This window comes from Xenopus laevis, chromosome 2L, assembly GCF_017654675.1.
Source record: "Xenopus laevis strain J_2021 chromosome 2L, Xenopus_laevis_v10.1, whole genome shotgun sequence".
Classification (NCBI taxonomy): Eukaryota; Metazoa; Chordata; class Amphibia; order Anura; family Pipidae; genus Xenopus; species Xenopus laevis.
This window is the reverse complement of record NC_054373.1, coordinates 116,663,895-116,685,102: the sequence shown is the minus strand read 5'-3', so window position 1 is coordinate 116,685,102 and position 21,208 is coordinate 116,663,895. Positions and strand designations below refer to the sequence as shown.

The window sequence follows — 21,208 nt, the reverse complement described above, 5'->3', positions numbered from 1 at the left end:
TGCAGAGCATTAGGAGTCTGTGCAAGCTCATTATTGATCTGCACATGCAATATCTCCTTGGAACATACAAGCATGCTGTAGTAGATCAAAAAATCAATGACGTCCTCATATATTTCAGCTATACCATAGGATAATGCAGCTTACATATTATAGCAGCCGTGGCAATCAAAGCTAGAACACAGCTGGCAGACAGCTTTTGCAGACAAGTTAATAAATACTAAAATGTAGAACTGATGTTTGACAAAGGGGTCCGCCCCGAAACGTTGCACTTGAAGTGTTTCAGCATTTTTTTGCATTGGATCACTGTTGGGAGGTGGCTGAGCCTCCATCTGTGTGCACCAGACATCTTTGTACCGCCTACAGGCAGGGTGTGCGAGGTCCTACAGCAATTGTATTTAGTACATTTATTACCCATACTACCTCTACCCAAACTGCTGCTGGAAGCCCTGTAACTGCATTAAAGCAGGCCTTTCCTTTGCTTGAAGCATTGGCATTTTTAAGAATTCTGCATAATCGGATTTTCCCATAATAAATCGCATTTGTGTACCCCATCTCAGACCAATCCATATAATATTAAAACGGAACCTTGTACTTGATACAAATTAAGATAGAATGAATCCTTATTTGAGGTAAAACAAGCCTATTGGGTTTATTTAGGGGGGTATTTACTAAAAGGTGACCTACAGTAACTCTGATACATGAATTGAACTCATTTATCAAATAATGAGCTAGAAAAAAGTTGGTGCAGGAAAAGTCTTGATAAAATTGTGCGACATTTCTAATCCTATACATTTTTTGAATTTGACATCCAAATCTCAAATTTTTTTGAGTTGTCATCCGAAACCCCTGACTTTTTTGGATTATCCAGCACAGATCACAATCTTAAAAAAGATAGACATATATGTTATTGTACAACAAGATGTTTTGCTTGTGATAGTATTGCTCCTTAACAAGAACAATATGTCTCTTTATTCCTAGCTGGTAGCATCTATCGTGTTTATAAGCTTTGGGGTTGTAGCAGCTTTCTCCTGTGCTATTGTTGATGGTGTTTTTGCAGCTCGACATATTGTAAGTATTTTATAATTCACTTTTCTATTAAATTCTGTTAAATTTTATTTAATGATTCATGAGTTAACTTGCTTGCCAGTGTTATCTTGGCTGAGACTTCTATGGGTTTGCATATAAGCAGATATTCTATCATGTTCCATTTTATCAGGAACCAATTAACTTTCATGTATGTTTTTGTAGTGTGGGAGCACAAAGACACAACATACAAACAAACTCCATGCAGTGGCTGGAGGCAAAGCAAGGCAGCAGTACTAAACATTGTACCAATGTGCTGTATGTAAAAAAATTATTAATAGTATTTTTTAACAGAATTACACATTAATGTAATTTTTCACACAGTTTCGACTACAGCCCATTTTATTGTAATGGTATTGTTTGATCGATTACAGGGACAAACTATTCACTGTATCTCATTAGCAACAATAAATAGGTAATTGGATAGTAATAGTAATTGGATTTCCTGCATCATATTCCAGATCAGGGATGGAACTTTCCAGTTTGTTACCAGAACAGGGCCACTGAGGCTTAGAAGCTGTTAGGGGGCCAGGGCTGCTATACGTTAGGGCCAGATGGGGCAGAAATCCGCCTTAGCGGATTTCTGCTCGAAATGCAAAGTCTCGCATTTCTTTTCAAATCTGCCTAGTGTGTTCTCCAGAGCTGACAGGGACACTGGGAAAAAAACCTGGTGGGCTCTGGCCCTTGTTAGCCCCGCCGGCTCAGACCTGTTCCCTGCATGAAACTATTGCCAATGCCCCTGATTTCTCTCTCTGGCCCTGGTCGCGACCCAGAGAAGAAAAAATGTACAAACGGGGCGAGGGGGAGTATTAGGAGGGGGTTTCAGATGGAATAAGGGCCAGAGGAGGCAACAGCCCTGGTGGGCCCCTGGTCCCCCCTGGTCCCCCCAGTCCAACACTGCACACATTTGTATTAGGGCTATCTGTTAGAATATATATAGAATAGAATATATATAGAATACTTAACCTGCCTAAATGGAACATCCACAGTTCCTTTCCGTATACTTAATAGCATTTATATTTTTTTTAATAACAGAACCTCAACCACCAGTGCTCTTTAAGTTCACTAGACCAAGGGAACTGCTATTTCTGGGGAATTGCAAATTAAATGTTTGATGATGAGCCCTACAAAATCAGGAGTCATCTGTGAGCCGCAGGTCACCCGTAAGTTTGTGTGCCTGCTGCTCATCTGTGAAGCTTCCCCTCCCAGGCCCCTGTATAGAGGAAGCAGACCACCACCGCTTCATATCCTGCAATCCTGGTCACTGGAATGACAATAATACAGGTTTGAGACCTGTAATCCAGAATGCATGGGGCCTGGGGTTTTCCAGATAATGGATCTTACTGTAATTTGGATCTTTATACCTACCTAAAAATAACTGAAACATTAAATAAACCCAATCTGGTTGCTTTAACTCCAGTAAGGATTACTTATATCTTGGTTAGGATCAAGAACAAGGTAATGTCTTATTATAACAGAGAATTAAATTAGAATTATTTGATTATAATGGAATCTATGGCAGATGATTGGAGCTTTCTGGATAATGGGTAACATAATTGCTTAAAGGGGTCATTGATTTTTTTTGTATTTTAAAAAGTCAGCATTTAACATAACATAAAGTATATACCATACCATCATCTGCCCAACATAAAACTCCTGCTGTTCTATACCCTTAATAATCACATTCTGGCTAGCTATATATTTTATTGTTTGAGTTCACCAGCTGAAAGGCTATTAACCTCTATTGATGAAAGACAATTCAGTAATGTAGTATCCATTCTGTGAAGTGTGTCATCTTATTCTCCTGTGTTTCAGTTAAATACATTTCCCTGCTACCTTTCTTGTAATCCTATTGAGTTTCATTACTTAAGGACAGCAAAGGTCAGAGCTATACAGAACTATTAGTCCAGGTCTTTGCCTAAATGCAAAATGAATTTACAACACGGGGAGGCACATTTATCAAGGGTCGAATTTCGAATTCATGTCAGTTTTTTTTAAAGTCCCATAAATTTGAAATGTATTAATAAAATCAAATTAGTAAAATCTGGTGAATTTAAACAACCTGAAAACGCAAAACGTATTTGATTCGATCTAACTTTTCTCAGGAAAATACACTAATGTCAGGAAGGCTGCAAACATCGCCAAAATGATCCCTTGACCTCTCCCATTGACTTAAACAGCAATTCATCAGGTTTTAGGTGGTGATAGTGGAATTCGAATTCTTAAAAAACTCAAATCGAGTTTGGATAACGCCCTAGTCAAATATGACACTTTTGACCAGTAAAAAAGTTAAAATTGAATTGAATACGAATTTTCAATTTGACCCTCAATAAATCTGGCCCTAAAACTAATAGCCTGGTCAGTGATCTTGTCCCATTATGATCTACATCCATAATATCACTGTTAGCATTCTGTTCCATGGAAAATATAACTTAAATAAATTGATTTATAAAAGAATTTATATTACTATATTTAAAAAACAACTATTTCTTATGTAACCTTAACAGCATAAATATCTGAATGAAAAGAAGGGTACTTTAGTCAAGCTGTTTTTTGACAGTTCCTTGAGATCTACTGATCACCAACTAAAGGTCTACTGGTAGATCCCAACCTACCTTTTGGACACCCCTGCTTTAGACTATCTGTAACCTTTAAGGTTAACATTGTTTCCTCTATTCCACATAAAGGTGGCCATAGATGCACCAATAATATTGTGAGAAACAAATTTTCGTATAATATTCAGTGCGTGTATGGTAGGAGACAAACCAGCCAATATCGGCAGAAGACTTGTCAATCGGGCTGGCTGGAAAATTTTTGATCAGGCACCTTTGAAGGCAACCGAACATCGCCCATTGTTAGGACTGAATTGTCAGATACAGGTTGAATTTTATTGTTTCTACCTGTATATCTGACAATTCAGCTCTGCACGTGTGTATTGAAACAAATGATCTTTCCTGGAAAGATCTTTTCCATGAAAGATCGTAATTGTAATGCCTATGGCCGAGACACGCTGCTATTTCGGGAGATTAGTCGGCCAGCGACAAATTGATTCTTCTTTGTGCGACTAATCTCCTCGAACTGCCTTCCCACCGGCTAGAATGTACTGTAAATCTCTGGCGGGATGGCACTCAGATCGCTTTCCGAAGTCTCCCAAAGTTTCCTTGTAAGGCAACCTCGGTCGACTTCGGAAAACGAAGCATTCTGAGTGCCATCCTGCCGGCGATTTACATTCTAGTCGGCGGGAAGGAAGTTCAGGGAGATTAGTCGCCCATAGAAGTAGCGATTAATCACCCGAAATAGCAGCGTGTGTCTCTGCCCTAAAGGAGAATTCAACCCCCCCCTAATAAAAACCCCTACCCAACATAGTCCTCCCTCCCCATACAGGTGATAACAGATGTAAATGCCCCATATCATTTAAATTGTAAGTAAAGATGAACTGCAGCTCACCGTTTATATGCTTGATTGGTTATCCTGCGGGGTATCCTGTGTTGATGCCCCAATCGAGTCAATCAGTGAAAATCCAAATGCAGGACAAATCCACAGCAGTATTCTTAGACTGCAAAATCTTTTATTGGGAATGTAACCAGACACAACATGTTTCGGGCTAGGCCCTTTATCAATATCATTTATCCATATCATTTAAATACCTCTCTTTGCAGAGTCAGCACACTGGAGCTCCCGGGCGTTTCGGTATTCTTTGGGTCCTCTTTCTTCCCTTCTTTAATTTCCGTAACTTTCGGGGCATGCGCATTTGTCACTAAACGAAATACTGCTCCAACTGTGCATGTGCCAATACAGTCTGACACTTGACATTGTTCCAGCCACTCATGTGTATACCAAATAGTACCTCCCAACTGTCCCACTATATCATGAAATGTGGGGCCATAGTATGTCTGATTAAACTGCTGCTGCACCAAGTGCTTCTTACTCCTGGTGCTGCTGTTTCAGCTGTATAAAAAAGGGGTGATCTTGGTTAATTAGGTGTGGTATTTTAGGGGGGCTACAAAATGGACATGGTCAAACATTTTGCCCTGTGCTATAAAGTTGACCGTGTGCCTCTTTCCATTTTTCAAATATTGGAAGGTATAATATTGGCTGTAGGAATTTTACCCTTAAAGGGAGATGTAAAGTAAATACTGAAGGTGCCAATTTGTTAAACATCTCACATTGAATAAAGTTGCTAAATTATTACCCCAGGATAGTGCATTATTAGTTAAACTAGAGAGGTACATTTCCTGAAGAAAATGTGAGTGGTGCTTGCCGTGGCAAAACTCAGGCCCAAATCTGATTGGCTGTTGTTGCCCCGCCCCTTTTTTTCCTAATTGTGAACCACAGTCACTCAGTGACATACCAAAGTTTGGGAATGCTGTCATTTAATGTGTAAAAATGGCAGCATTTCTATTTTTTTCTATTGAAAATCAATGAATGAAATTTGATTGGTTGTTGGTGGCTCCGCCCACTTTTTCTAAACTTGAAGTGGAAACCCCCAGCGACCACATTTGTGATATTCAAGGTCCCTGACATCAATACTGAGAGAATGGCAGCCTTCTTAATTTTTCCCATTAAAACCAATCAAAGAAATCTGATTGGTTGGTTTTGGCTCCACCCACTTTTCTTAATTTTAATCCCAGTCCCCCAGTGACCAACTGTGCCAATTTTGAGGACCCTGCCATTAACCGTCTAAGAGCGGCAGCAGTTTAAAATTTTCCTATTTAATTGAATGGCTGAAATTTGATTGGCTGTTGTAGACTCCGCCCACTTTTTGTAAATTTTGGCTGCAGTCACCCAGTGACCCACGGTGCCAAGTTTGGGAGCTCTGGCTTTATTACTGTGAGAATTACAGCTGTTTACATTTTCTCATTGAAGTCAATAGGGAAAATCTGATTGGTTGTTTGCGGCTCCGCTCACTTTTTGGGTCCCCAAAATAGGACAGAAAAGTCACAACACCCCATTCCCGAATAAGCTGAACGGTTTGACACCTCATTCATGGGTCTGCGACAAACTAATTATTCGATAAATTCCCCATTATAAGTCAATGGGGCAAATTTGGGGACCTCTCCTGCCCCGGGGGTAAAACTTATACCCTCGTGTGGGGTATCATCTGACACAGGTCGCAAACCTCTTCAAATGTGGTAAATTTAACGTTTCTACAAGATTCCCTCTCTGCGCTAGAATCCGTCAAAAGTTGGCCTCAATGTTAATCTATGGGACTTTTCGGGGTGGTTAATTGACCCTGCAAGGGGCAATTAACCACCCACCCCTTAGAAAAGTCATACCACCCCATTCCCGATTAAGCCGCACGATTTGACACCTCATTCATGGGTCTAGGACAAACGGTGCGGGACTAGTTACGCGCCAAACTTTCATACGGAAGAAGAATAAAAATAAGTTTGCAAGATAACAGTAGTGATGCTTTGCTTCGCAAGCACCACTAATAATTAACTGGAACCGGATACTTTTCTGCAATGCACAGCGGCACCATCTTGGTGTCAGTTTATTCTATATATGAATGCAGCAACCTAATGTAGCAGGACAGTCCTTTGGTTGTTTAGGAAAAGCAAGGAAGGTTTTATTACCAACCTTTAGGGCTGGGACACACTAGGCAATTTGGGTAGATTTAGTCGCCTCGCGACTAATTGCCATGACTTTCCACGACCAATCGTCCCCGAATGCCTTCCCTCGCTCTGCGCCTGGCTAAAATGAAAAATCGGCTGCACTAATCACACACGGCGATTCGTTTTCCGAAGTTGCCTTATTTCCTCGTGAGGCAACTTCGGGCGACTTCGGAAAACAAATCGCTGTGTGTGATTAGCGCCGGCGACTTTTCATTTTATCCAGGCGCAGAGCGAGGGGAGGCATTCGAAATGTGGCTCCAGGCAACTAAATCTCCCCAAATCTCTCAGTGTGTCCCAGCCCTTATAGAACATAAATCCTTAGATATGATCTTATACTACTTAGATGTTATTTTTTTACTACTATTGACTATAATACTCCTGTTGAACAGAGAAAACCATCCCAGAAGATTTATCTTCCAACCTATTCTTTTATTTTGCATATCTGCGTTGCATTCATATTAACAATTTATGTAAACACTATAGACAATCATCCTCAGGGGTTTTTTTACTAAACCCCTTAACTAACATTTAATACCCTAACCTGCCTCTCCTTCTTCGCACTCTGGAGAAGTACAGCCGCCCAGTTCTATAAACACTGCAGTAGAAGCTGCAATAACTGGACTGGTTTAAGGTAACATATTAAAGATACTACCCTTAAATTACAAATGGGAAATAGCAGCAGTGATAGCTAACACACATCTTATTAGTTAATATTTATTTTGCAATGAACAGTGAATTCAATATATTTTTTGACATTAACAGGGCAATTAGAGAAAATGCAGAGCTAGGCACAAGCATTGACACATGTATAAATGGGAGTCATTCATTGAACAGTTAACTGTGACTTTCAATGCAGTACAGCCGGAGTAGAAATTGTCCATGAGATGTGAAACTGTTTAGTCCTGCACAGATGAAACCTGTTTAGTTACAATTTATTTTCATCTGTTTTTCCCAGCCTAAAACACTTATTAAGGGTATTTTTTGAATAGGGCAACCACCAACCTACCCTGTTCTTTTGTGTCAGCACAAATTTTTGTGCCTCCTGTATGGGATGCAAAGATTTGTGCATAAAAATGAATGACAGTAGTTTAAGTAGTTGTCATGAGTACAGAGCAGCTTCAAAGCTACAAGGTTTATTGATTATGTCTTTTTCATTGTATGGCAAGTGCAGTTGCAGTTGGTGTTGCACTTAAAGGGGTGGTTCAACTTTAGGTACATTTTTGATGTTATAGAATGACCAATTCTAGGCAACTTTTTAATTAATTAACTAAATATATATTTTTTTTAATTATTTGCCTTTATCTTCTTCTTCTTCTGCTTCTTTCCAGCTTTCAAATGGGGGTCACTGACCAGATCTAAAAACAAGCTGCAAAGCTTAAAATTTATTGTTATTGCTTCTTTTTATTACTCATCTTTCTATTCAGACCCTCTCCTATTCATATTTCAGTCTCTTATTCAAATCAACGCAGGGTTATATGGACCCTAGCGTCCAGATTGCGTATATCTTATTTTAGTTGGGATCAAGTACAAGGATCTGTTTTATTATTACAGAGAAAAAGGGAAATTATTTTTTAAAAATCTGGATTATTTGGATAAAATGGAGTATATGGGAGACTTTCTGTAATTCAGAGCTTTCTGGATAACAGGTTTCCAGATAACGGATCTCATATCTGTATCAGTTAGGGGAGTGGCCATGTTAATTTTCTGGGATTCTTTGAGGAGGGAGGATGGTGCCAGGAGGATAGTGTTTGGGAAGGTCCCAGTGAAGAGAGCCCTAGGGTAAGAGAGGACCTCAGTGGACATTGTACTAAGATTAGCTAGACGTAGGATGGATCTTACATCTTAGGGGCCAAAAGTAGCAGAGACGCCAACCAAGCAGGTATGTTATGTGTTTTACACTGCCTTCACTGCTTCTCATCACTATAAATATGCAATTTTAACACAGCAATTGGTGGTGTAAAAGGAATAGAAAATTATATTGACATTTAATTGCCCATTAGACAGAGAAATTCTGTCTATTTTAATCCATTCTAAATTACTGCAAAAACCCATGACAAATAAATTATTCAGATTACAGGAAGGACATCTCCCATAGAGTCCATTTTTACAGCTCTCAACTCCCCCATTTATTTTTGGGAGTTACTAGTTTCTGCTCTGTCCCAAATCAGGTGCGTGTATGCGCAGAACATTTCAGTGATGTCAGCAAAGCAAAGTGCTCGTGTGCAGTGCATTTCCGGCAACTTTGGAAATTTTCCGGCTGCGTGCGCTGCAAATTCCCCCTTAAAGCAATTTCAAAAGTTGACAGCTCTGCATTTTGATGGTACCTCCGCTGCCTGAATCCATATTGGTGTCAAAATACTCCTACTGGGTTTATTTCATATTTAAATACTTTTCATGAGACTTAAGGTGGTACAAAATTACAGAAATATCCAAACCCCCCAGGTCCCAGGCAAACCAAATAATAGTTCTTGAACCTGTGTAGTGCATAACTAGGTGCCCATTACTCTGAGTTATATTAATGATATAAATGTAAATGAATTATGGGCAATGAAAGTGACATTTCAGACTTTCACTTGAGCATGTGGCTTGAAGATAAGCCAGGCACACAATACATACATTAGTCCATGTGTCTGTATCCAGGCTCTTGGGTAGGGAATACATTTCAGTTATGTGCTTATGAACTTCATGTGCAATTGCTTTAGCTACAGTAAATAGCCTCGGATTTATGGAGCAGGGTCATTATCTCAAGCACAGCAGGCTAGTAGATTACCCTTGGTTACAGCGCATTTCACTTCAATGTTTTTTCAACTCCTTCATACTGTATGTCTTGTGGTCAGAATACACTTAATAGTGCCCAGATACTACTATGAATGACACCATATGTGACTTTACTGTGTGACTTAGAGGACAGGGACTAAACAGTTTACAGATGTTTGAATAAGTAAAGAGGGGTATTATATTACATGTTAAAAGTAACAGTTTTTATAGATAACAAGATAGACTGAACTCCTCATTTAGGCCCCTTGGGACTTGTGTTTGTAAAGGCCCAATCCAGTAAATCTCACGCTGAAGTAGTTTTTGTTTCAAACTCTGTCCGCTCTTAATTACCACCTTCTCTAAGATCTGCCATCGTAATTGCGATATTTTATGTTGTTTCTCAGAAAAATATTTAGCCAATGTAGTTTCATGTTTTTTGTATTTATTAGATGTAATGTCCTCATCTGTAATAGGTTTAAAATTACGTATGGTGGATTTATGTTCGTTCAATAGTGTTTTGATTGGTCTGCTTGTTTGACCAAATGTAGGCCATACTTTACCAATTTCCTCTTTAATTCTTTCCAAATCCCCTTGCTTGTATCCTTTAGCCAGGAATTTATTTGCCATTTTTTTTGGACGCCTGGGTATATAAATCATCTGTGGAGGTAATTCTCCTAACCTGTAACATTTGATTATTGAGCAATCCTTTAAATAACCCCGGGGGATGAAAACTCGTAGGTATTAATAAATTATTTCTGTCCGTTGCTTTAGTATATAGGGAGGTAATGATCTGTGTCACTTGATTGTATGTTGACATCTAGAAAATGGATATTAGTCGGATGACAATCAAGTGTGAATTTAATTCAAGTGTGAATAAATCTGATATGAATATATTCAAGGGAAAGGTAATTTATCCTCTTTAGCAGGGAAAGTATATTCACATAATTATTTTCTAGTAAGATTGTATTTTTTCCCAGATGGATTACCTTGTGTGTGTCAAATTGGACGTTTTCCAACTAAATGGATAAAATGATTTGAGAACATGGACTTTTTTCTAATATTCATGTATATGGACATTTTCTACATTTTTCTAAAAAATGTTTTCTACTTGTGTTTATATTTGACAAAAAGTTTTTTCTATTAATTGTGTTTTTTTCTCTCTGGTGGGAGGGTCTTTAGGCTACTTAAGGGCTGTAATTGTTGATAGCCACCTCACCTGACGAAGGGGCCAGCCCACGAAACATTGTTAACCTTTTGTTTATGTAGCTGAAACATGCCTTATATATATTATATGTATGTTCTTTCATAGGAACCTAGGCCTTTGTATACTGGGAGATGCCAGTTCTACGCAAGTGAATCTGGGATTGCATATGACCCTTTCCAAACTGAGGTGAGTTCATTAATATATATTTTAGAGGGGGGTTTAAAGAACCAAATGTATAGCAGAGTCTGTACAAGTTATACTGAGCATATTAAGTTAAATAGAACATATCTTCAAATTTGCCCTCACAAATATGCAAGCCAGAAATGACCTTATATTTCAAGGTGGGCTCAGGGACCCTAACACATCATCACAGAAGCCTAACTACGGACCACCATCAGAGCTTTTCTAACTGGAACTTGACTTTTTTCACAGGTATTTTGCAGACCAGCTGCAGGACCTCCTCATGTTGCAACACTGGTTATTAAGCAGGGTTGTTGATGCGCATCCAAGATTATTTACAAATCAGACTTGAAACATGCAGATTTTACAGGCATTTCAGTTGGGTTTATGGTAGTGTTAGTGTAGCTAGATCATTCGTTTAAACACCAAGTAACACAAAAACTGCAGCTCAGATATAAAGAACTATTCTGCCTAGCTCATACAGTGTATGTAAGGTTACTTTTTTTATCTATGCCATGTCTCATATTTAATGGCAACATGCAGATCAATAGGATCTTGGCGCTGAGGGGATTATAACAGGGCCACCAAAAAGTAGAAAAGATGCACATGCCATTGGTTATTAGTTCAACATCATGCAACAGGCTGAATACAATCCATTCCATTCAGTGTCAGACTGGGACACACACCCAAAAACCTTTGACTAGGGGCCCACCAATTAATTTTAGACCAGGGGCCCACTCTCAGTACTATTATTCTTCCTCTCCTCACTCAACCTCTATTCTCCTAGTCTCTTTCTTTTACATACTATAATCTATTATTCCATCTATTAAGCCTCTTTGCTCTCATAGAATTTGGGAATAGCCATGAAATAGGCCAAATGTCTAGCAGCATGAGGGCCCACTGACACCTTGGCCCACCGGGACTTTTCCTGGTATCCTGGTGGGCCAGTCCGACACTGATTCCATTCTATAGCATGCATCCGAATGGACTACTAGTAAAATGCACCAAGAGAATTACCTAGCTCTCTAAGCAGGATCCTCATTCACTCCTCTGATCCTTATGCTTTCTGAATTTTCTTTTGGTACTGTTTGTGGCCTTGCCTGCATTTCTTTATAGTCTCTTCTCTGTAGGTGCCATGCTATACAGTCGACAGCCAGCCATGCCAGCTACGAGTAAAAACCCATACATGTTACTGCTGTGATTTATACAACTGTCAAAGGTAGGACTCTGTTCATCTAATTATCTACCTCGCAAGAACCAACCATAGATTAGCTTGGATCTCTCTGTTTAGCTGTAGGACTCAATAATGGCCATGGCAGTATATTTTGTCACCAGCGCTAAATCTTCTCCAGTGCAGGTGACAAAACATCAGAAAACCAGAAAAATATTCTCTACTTTTGGCGAAGCTATCACTTTCAAGGATATCTAAATCTTAAAAAATGAATGTAAAAGTGTTCAGAGATCATAAACCTCAGATGACCGTTCTCATGTCTTTCCTGAGCAAAGCAACTCCAGAATAGTCCTCTGTTTTCCTTTGGAACATATTCTTTATAATTGAAAGAAATGATCAGCAGGTGGCATAGTTATAAATTAGCAGTTAATAAACAGTTTAATAGCTTTGAAAAGTTGGGGGGTGGGAGGGGGAGAACAATGTTAAATGCCAACATATATAGAAAAAGCACCTTGAGCAATTATAATTTTTTTTAAAGGTTTACATATCCTTTCATGGTAAATAAATAACAACTAATCAGCCGTTAGGTTTGATCAGTCTATTACCAGATAAAATATGAAAGCACGATCTGATTGGCTGCTGTGGCAAACCTATCTTTCTAAATGAGGTCTAGGATTTATTAAGTAACATTAGAGCTGTATGAGACTAGTGCATGACAACCAATCAGCCTTTATATTTGAGTTTACTGCAAATTAAGAAGGGAAATATAATGTCTGACTGGCATATAGAAAATGTTACTAAATGAACTGTATGTGTGAAATGGTTGAGAAGGTCACTTATTGCAATCATAATACCATTTCAAGTAGTGCAACAAGCTAGACTTGAGGACGTTAAAAACGTTCTACAACATACATAGTTCTTTAGGGGCTGAAAACACAAATGCTCATGAAACATTAGCTTAGTCTTGAAAGTTGGCTTCAATGCCGTACTTTTCCCTGTGCTCCCTATTCTCATCCCTTATTAATCTGTTCTTTATTAAATTCTTCTGCAGTCAAGATCCACCCTCCAGCTACTATGAATTTGTGGGTGTAAACAGCTGCGAGGATGTAGTGCACTTATATCGACTGCTATGGGCCTCTACTGTGCTGAATGTGGTGGGACTGTTCCTTGGCATCGTCACATCTGCTATTCTGGGAGCCTTTAAAGACATGGTAGCGTATAAATTTTAGCTAGATGTATACTGTGCAAGTTTACTAAGAATCCACGATTTTTCAGTTCAATTGCAGACTCTGTAAACTGTTCTAAATTAATACATTTAGTTTATAAATTTCTTATCTTTGTCCCTGCTGAGCAGACTCCCTTAGGGCAGAGACACACGGTCAGATTCGGGTAGATTAGTCCACAGCGACAAATCTCTTCTTCTGGGGACTAATCTCCCTGAACTGCCTCCCCTTGGCTTCCAGCCGGGTAGAATGAAAATCGCCATCGGGATGGCGCTTCCTTTTCCGAAGTCGCCTCACGAGGAAACTTCGGGCAACTTCGGAAAATGATGCGCTCCAAGTGCCATCCCACCGGCAATTTTCATTCTACCGGCAGAAAGCCAGGGGGAGGCAGTTCAGGGAGATAAATCGCCCCTAATCTCCCCGAATCTGACAGTGTGTCTCTGCCCTTAAAGGCAGCTGTTGGAATTGATACAATGGTTGCAAATTCTCCAGAAATGCTGCTGAGAAATGTATCAACTAAATGTTGCAAAATTGTAACAGAGTTTAGAGTGTGCCTGAAATTACATTAAACTTTAAAACTAGATTTTGAAAAATTGGAAAGTAATTGAGAAAAAGTCTTTATTTTTTGTGAATAATCTGAAAAGAACTGAACTGGAAAATAAAGGTGTTTGGAAGGTGAACAACTCTCACTAGATTATGGGTGTCCCTGAACTACACAACAAAGAATCCGAACGGCACCTGACATTTGTCAGAGATGTGTGTGAATTGTAGTCTAGCAACATCAGCTTGGACTGGAACGTTATAAATTAAAATAATGTAATAGAGCCAGTGAGGTTGAGTGCTTTTAGTAATCTTTGAGTTCCAGATGTGCTTTTTAGGAGACAAATCTAAAGAAATCTGTGGCTGGATTTGCTTTATTTTATAGGCACCATTGAATCACCCAAACTTCAACTCTGCACCACCTCCTCAGATTCTGTATAATCCAGCCCATCAGATCCTAACATACACAGGCTTCTGTTCTCCCACAACGGCTCTTCCTTCCTACGCATCTTATCCAATGCCTGTGCAGGTAAAGTACAAATTCATCTCATGGCTATGTAGATAACTGCACAGTACAAAACAATGGATTTTCCATGCAAAAAAATGGTAAAAAAAAATGCAAACTGATGCAGTTGTTATACTATGATGGGATTTCACCTTTTGTGAACATCTCCCCATGCTCTCCCTGCTTATCCCAGCTGAGTGACTTCTCTTGTACTGCCTTAATGCAAAGATAAGCAGCGGATTTGCAAGTAGAATCAGGGCAGTGCAAACTCCAAGTCCTATGGCACACACCCTTGCTCCTTTGCATAGTATTCAAAATTATAGATATTATTGGACAGGACTCTCAGATGCTCTCAATTATTCTCTGTAATGTTAGAAAAAGGGTAATTGTGCTAGGTTACCTTGGGGCTAGATTCTATTGGTCTAGTGCCAGATTCCTCATGAAATACAAACCTAACACAATTTAAATATTTCAAATAATTGCCACTTCTAATGTTATCAATGTATTCCTATGTCATTCGTGAATTATGAAACATTTTTTATTGCAGCCATCTGGCTCTTATCCAGCCATTTCATCTGCAGATATTTCTTTATCAGATGACATCCAGAATCCATCACAGTCCAACTCAATGAATGGCCTTGCTTCTAATGCAGCCTCTCACTATGCATCCAGCATTCAGTTACCAGGTGAAAAGCCGCCACCATATGTCCCCTAATAAAAATACAAAGACTATAAAGGTACAGACAACTGCAGGAAACAAAGGATTAAAGGGCTTGTGAGTCATTTTAGAACACTGCTATGAAAGAGTGGGTATTTAAAACAAACAAATCCATGAAATGTTTTGTTGTTTCATCTGTTCTTGAATTGAAGTCTTAATATTCTTGTATAGAAGCCATGATTCTATTCACAGGTAATAAATAATTCCCTTAAACCTTGTATGATACAGTACTACTTAATCTACACACTACAATTTAAAGAAACATGTCAATGTAAAAGGGGCAGCAAAATGTGGCATTGACTAAAGCTGCATGATACGGTAAACAAATGACATCTTGAATACCATTAAGCAATGTAAACAATTCATTCTTCCTGGGAACTTATTACATCGCTTAATGGAGGCAGTTCTCTTTTAGAGAATTAGAGTAGCAGAAATAATTGTGGGCTGAAGAGAGGAATTGTTAAAGGCTATTTATGAGAGAATAGTAGTAGTCTAAAGTGGACACAATGTGTTTAAATAGTTGCTGTTACAGTGTGTTATTATTGCTGGACTCGATTTTGTGAATAAAGCATTTACCGCAAGATGTGGGTCATGTTTTATAAAATACCAAGAGAATTGTATTTCAAATTTAGATGTCATACATTAAAATGGGTCTCTGTGGACCCACAGAATGGTCATTTCTATGGGCTGCTGTCCAATGATGAGGTCCAATGTTGGACTGGGTGGTCCGGGGCCCACTGCCCCAGCCACTACTCCCCTAGGCATGTAACTTATTTTAGATTGGTGCAGCCGAGATCGGGGTCAGAGGGAAGTAAGGGTGCAGCACCCAGGGCAGGGAGCTGGTCTGGGTTGGTGGGGTCCCACGATGGCCAGAGCCCACCAGCTTTTTCCCGGTGTCCCATTAGCCCAGTCTGACTCACTCAACACTTTCCTAATAACAATGCACTTTTGATTAAAAATGTTTTTTTTTGTAAATATTTTATTTATGTGTAAATTGTTAATTATAAAGCAGTGTTGCTATTAAAAAAATAACACATTTTCCAGTTTTTGTTACCACGCGAAAGTTACAAGATCATAACAATCCCTAAAAGTACTTTAACTCACATGTCCATGACGTACAAATCAAAATGGCCACAATGTTCTGATATTTAATATTAGGGTATTTTTTAAAAACTATTTACAAATATATTACAAACTTGAACCACGACTTAAAGGCATAACATGAAAAAAAAAACAGTTTCACACGGTGTAAAAATCAGCAGGTCCTACTTCAGTGTTTTAAGAAACTATACAAACAATACTGCAAGTCTGAATAATTTATATATAAAAAGTCATTTGGGATATTTGGTTATGGATATAAGGCAATGAACTTATTTGCCGGATTTAATCGGAGGGCAAGAGTGTGATGTGATGTCATTGTGCTTGTATACCGCATCATCCAAATCTAGTGGTTTATTCTGAATCTTCATTGTCATACAGCCATGGTAGAATGCAGTGACTGGAGTCGCAGTTACAGCAACATCTGTTTAATTCAGAAGGAAAAACCCAAGTCAGAACTATACACACATAATAATATTCCCGTTGTTCACTTTCTGTTGCTTCTATAGAATTGTTTTTAACTTGGAATTTCAATGCAGGACTATTTACATATTGGGTATAACCAGGGCCGGACTGGGGGTAAAAAAGCAGCCCTGGCAAAAAAAAAATCAAAGCAGCCCACATGTAAACACACGATGGTCTGACTTGTACACATCCACTCATATATAGGGGTAAAACGGCAAAAATTTATGTATAAACAAATCCCTGCTTTCTGCAGGATGTAAAAAAATATTATAGAAATATATTTTTATTGGTAACACTAAGTAAGATAACCATGGTGATAAGGTGTGCTGTAAAGGTATTCCTGAATGAATTAATGGATTTCAAGTGAAAACGTTTCTCACTTGCTACTGTTTATTCATAAAAAAATCCCCCATGTAGCCACATGTTCTTTTTTACAATTCATTCTGCTGGGTACCTACATAATCTAGATGACAGTCCCAGACCCAACACCACAGTAAAAAAAGCCACACAAACATGGGAGATAAAACAAACACTAAAAACCCACTGGTTACCAGGGACCCCCATACAAGTTAAAAAAAACAATTGGTGGTTACGATAGGGGCCCCCCCATAAAAGTTTTAAAAAAAAACTTCATTGGTGGACAGATAGAGACTGTAGAAAGAGAGGGACTCACAGAGAGAGTCAAAGTGCAGAGAGAAGCAGAGTGCAGTGAGACAGAGTGCAGAGAGCAACAGAGTGCAGAGAGAAAAAGACAGAGTAGAGAGAGAGAGACATAGTGCAGAGAGAGACAGAGTGCAGAGAGAGACAGAGTGCAGAGAGAGACAGAGTGCAGTGAAAGAGAGAGTGTAGTGAGAGGCAGAGTGCAGAGAGAGACAGAGACTCACAGAGAGAGACAGAGTGCAGTGAGAGAAAGAAAAAGAGCAGCGAGAGAGAGACAGAGGGACAGAGAGAGACAGAGAGAGAAACAAAGACTCAGAGAGAGAGAGAGGGGGGGAGAGAGAGACAGAGTGCAGGCGAGTGCAGGCTAAAGAGATTCCTGAGAAGCACAGTGTCAAGTGACATGTACATACACTAGTGAACGATTGTATCCTCACCTGGCAATCCTCCAACATATGTCTTTACACCCTTTCCTAAGTGGTCATTTAGCAGAAGCAAAGTCATCTGCATCTGTGAATCAGGCAGTTCTTTTAGTCCGAGGGTCCCATCAAAGGAAAGGAGTACATCATTGATACTAGCAGAAATTTCCACAATATGTTCTCTGTCACAGACCTGGACTTCTATTCTGGACACAACAACATTCTCTACTGAGAGAATAAGGAACTATAAGGGAAAACAATGCAGAGGAGAAATAGTTATTAAAAGTTTTTCATTGTGTCAGTCAACATCTGCAATGTTACCAAAGAAGAAAACAATATAAAGAACTCCCTAACAAAGAAGCATTACTCAAAATGGCACCAAAATGACAGTATTCAGTAACAGCGCTACTTTCATATTTGTTCTTGTTTACATGTTGCTTCCCCATGTGACATTGTATACATCAGTACAACCAAGTTGCCATACATAAAAATACACATTATTTTGCTCAACTTGTAAGAAAAGGTTTTCCTGTAAGCTATACTTACTTGTCTTTTAATTTTTGCAGAGGAGTGGTAGTCAATCAGAGCTAAAGATAAAGGGACAGCCATGTCCTTTGAAACTAAAGCAAACAGGACACCAGTATCAGTAGCTGGGTTTATTTGTGCATTAAACTCTACTCTCCAGTTTGCCTCAGTTTCTTCCTTTGATGGATATGCTGAAATAAATGAGGAAAATGGTAAAAAAAAAGTCATTTCATATATCATATATCCTCCCATTTAGACTGTAAACCCTACGGGGTAGGGTCCTCTAGCCTTTTGTTTCCTTCACACTGAGCACTTAATCTGTATTGTAATTATATTTTATATTTATGTGAATTGTATTTCTAATAATACACTTATTGTTACTTTTTATTTCAATGACCCCTTGTTTGTTACTACTAATTTATTGTTTTGTTGTACAGTGCTTTGCCCTCAAGGAGCGCTTTACAAATAAAAATATACATACATATATATATTGGGGAAAAGTAGAAACCATCCAACACCGCAATAACATATTTAAATATCTATGTCTTTTAAAAAAAAAAATCTATGTCTTTTATAGGCTTCCTTATACAAATGCCTTGTGAAACGATACTGGCCCAAAACTTTATGAAGCAAATGATCTCATAACCATGTTGCATCAGCCACATTTAATGTGACTTATGTTGTATTCAGTTACAATGTTCTTAATTCATATTAGTGATATCTGCTTTTTCATACATACATGACATTGTTCAAAAGTATCAGTCCACATTTTTGTCCAAAAGTATTTACTGTATTACAAAATGTTTACCAGTTATTGTATTTTATGGCCACATGTATTAGGACAGTGCTACAACTGCATGTCATTAGTTGGAAAACTCACTGCGAAGAACTGTCTCTAGAGGCAATGTTAACCTCAGAACTATTGGGTGGTAACATTATTTTTTTAACAAGGAACAGAAACATTCTAACATTATACCCATTGGTGCAAAGGTGTCCGTCATTGGACACTGGAACAGTGGACACACTCTCTGCAGTAATGAATCAGGCTTCACTATATAGAAATTGAATAGATGACACTAAGGGGCCGATTCACTAACTTCGAGTGAAGGATTCAAAGGTAAAAAACTTCGAATTTGGAAGGTTTTTTTGGGCTACTTCGACCATCGAATGGGCTACTTCGACCTTCGAATCGAAGGATTCGAACTAAAAATCGTTCTGACTATTCGACCATTCGATAGTCGAAGTACTGTTTCTTTAAAAAAAACTTCGACCCCCTAGTTCGCCATATAAAAGCTACCGAAGTCAATGTTAGCCTATGGGGAAGGTCCCCATAGGCTTGCCTAACTTTTTTTGATCAAAGGATATTCCTTCGATCGTTGGATTTAAATCCTTTGAATCGTTCGATTCGAAGGATTTAATCGTTCGATCGAAGGAATAATCCTTCGATCGTACGATCGCACTAAATCCTTCGGCTTCGATATTCGAAGTCGAAGGATTTCAATTTCCAGTCGAATATCGAGGGTTAATTAACCCTCGATATTCGACCCTTAGTGAATCAGCCCCTAGGTTTGGTGGATGCCAGAAAAATGCTACCTGCTTTAATGCACGCCAACTGTAAAGTTTGGTGATGAGGAATAATGGCCTTGTGCCAGCCAAACAAAAGCTGATCTGGGCCACATATTGGGCCACATCAGTAGATCTGATCCAGGGGTACAATAACTGAATCATATGGAGAAGCCTACAGACTGATAGGATGAGAGCCGCATCAATGAATCGATACAGTTCTTATCGGACTGTAAAATTAAATCAGCCCAATAGATATTAAGTCAGATATCAGTCAGGCAGGCCAGTCTGTGTTTTCTGTATAACATCTTGCAATTAATGGGATTACAAAAAAATAGACCTTGTGATTCTTACTGTAATCTATGTTGAACATGGCAAATCCTCTACCAGGGAAAAAAGAGCCTCTTCCAGCAACTAAGAAACATTGCATTTTTTCTGTCATCCTTACTGTCTCTTGAATTGATGTATCTTCACCATTTAACCAGTTCCAGTTGCGCATGCAGCCATCAAGGCGTGGGTTTATCTGGGGACACAGACAAGGGAGAAACAGTGTTTTTAAAATGGAAAACAACAGATGAAATGACATAAGAATGCTGGGATTTGTAGTTTTACAACCTTGGTTAAACTGCATAAACAATGCAATATAATTTAATTTGTGATTTTCCCTGAACAAAATATTTAATTTAATGTGGTGCTTCTTTGTGGTAAAATGTTGTTATACTTCAGATAACCGTTCTTATATCCTAAGCTTTCCACACATACAGGGCATTCCTTCTGCACTCGTCTAATAAGTTAGCCTAGAGGCTGAACTATTAAGTTTGGCCTTGTACAGACAAAGGCTAAATGTTAGATCCTTATCTTCTGTTTGCCATCTATCACATCGTTCATCCTCTGGTGGCTGAAAAAAATGCACCCTAGTTGCAACAGAAGTGCACAAATCCCCATCATGTTTATAGTGTGCACAATTTTTTTAAAATAATTTAATAGAATTTAATATATGACACTTGTAATGGAACAGTCTGCACAGCATCCATAGCCACATAGACATCCATGTAATTCATAGAATCAATTTTTTAATAATAAAAAAAAACGACACATTTTGGCCCTTCCAGCAATTTTAAGGAGCATCTGGAAGGTCAAGAGACTGAAATCCCTCTATTAAATACGCTGGCTATTGTTCTTATATTTCAACATGCTGAAATGTGAATAATAAATTAAAGCATAAAGGTCACTATCAGCCATGATTCATAGAACTCCTAATTGAACTTACCAACTGGATGAGCTCACTGCTTTTAAAGGGAATGCCTCCAACTGTTAAATTCAGCTGGTATAATCCTTTGTCTACACTAAACAGATCTCCAGATGCTGCTATCTTCATGACTGCATCTTTGTTGACCTTGATAACTAGATTCCGCTGCAGTTCTTCAACAGAAATCTGCAAGGGAAAGCACACATCAAAACAAACACAATAAACCAATTAATCAG

At 38.7% G+C, this 21,208-nt stretch overlaps 2 protein-coding genes across 4 annotated transcripts in view; one reads left to right on the top strand and one right to left on the bottom strand.

Moving 5' to 3' along the window:
* tmem255b.L (transmembrane protein 255B L homeolog) overlaps window positions 1–15,258 on the top strand; it is a 47,216-nt gene extending 31,958 nt beyond the window's left edge. The window contains exons 6-11 of the mRNA XM_041581285.1: window positions 979–1,068; window positions 10,765–10,845; window positions 11,970–12,058; window positions 13,062–13,221; window positions 14,159–14,302; window positions 14,826–15,258. Of these exons, the coding sequence (XP_041437219.1) occupies window positions 979–1,068; window positions 10,765–10,845; window positions 11,970–12,058; window positions 13,062–13,221; window positions 14,159–14,302; window positions 14,826–14,993 (732 nt within the window). The 3' untranslated portion in view covers window positions 14,994–15,258. The remainder of the gene's footprint in view (window positions 1–978; window positions 1,069–10,764; window positions 10,846–11,969; window positions 12,059–13,061; window positions 13,222–14,158; window positions 14,303–14,825) is intronic.
* Window positions 15,259–15,955: 697 nt separating this feature from the next.
* The window catches only part of gas6.L (growth arrest specific 6 L homeolog), a 49,899-nt gene continuing 44,646 nt past the window's right edge, over window positions 15,956–21,208 (bottom strand). For 2 of the 3 annotated variants that reach the window (XM_018244903.2, XM_018244902.2), the window contains exons 12-16: window positions 20,994–21,158; window positions 20,078–20,246; window positions 18,182–18,351; window positions 17,654–17,879; window positions 15,956–16,518 (exon numbers count right to left, since the gene is read on the bottom strand). In XM_018244903.2, the coding sequence (XP_018100392.1) occupies window positions 16,367–16,518; window positions 17,654–17,879; window positions 18,182–18,351; window positions 20,078–20,246; window positions 20,994–21,158 (882 nt within the window). In that variant the 3' untranslated portion in view covers window positions 15,956–16,366. 3 annotated transcript variants of the gene reach the window in all.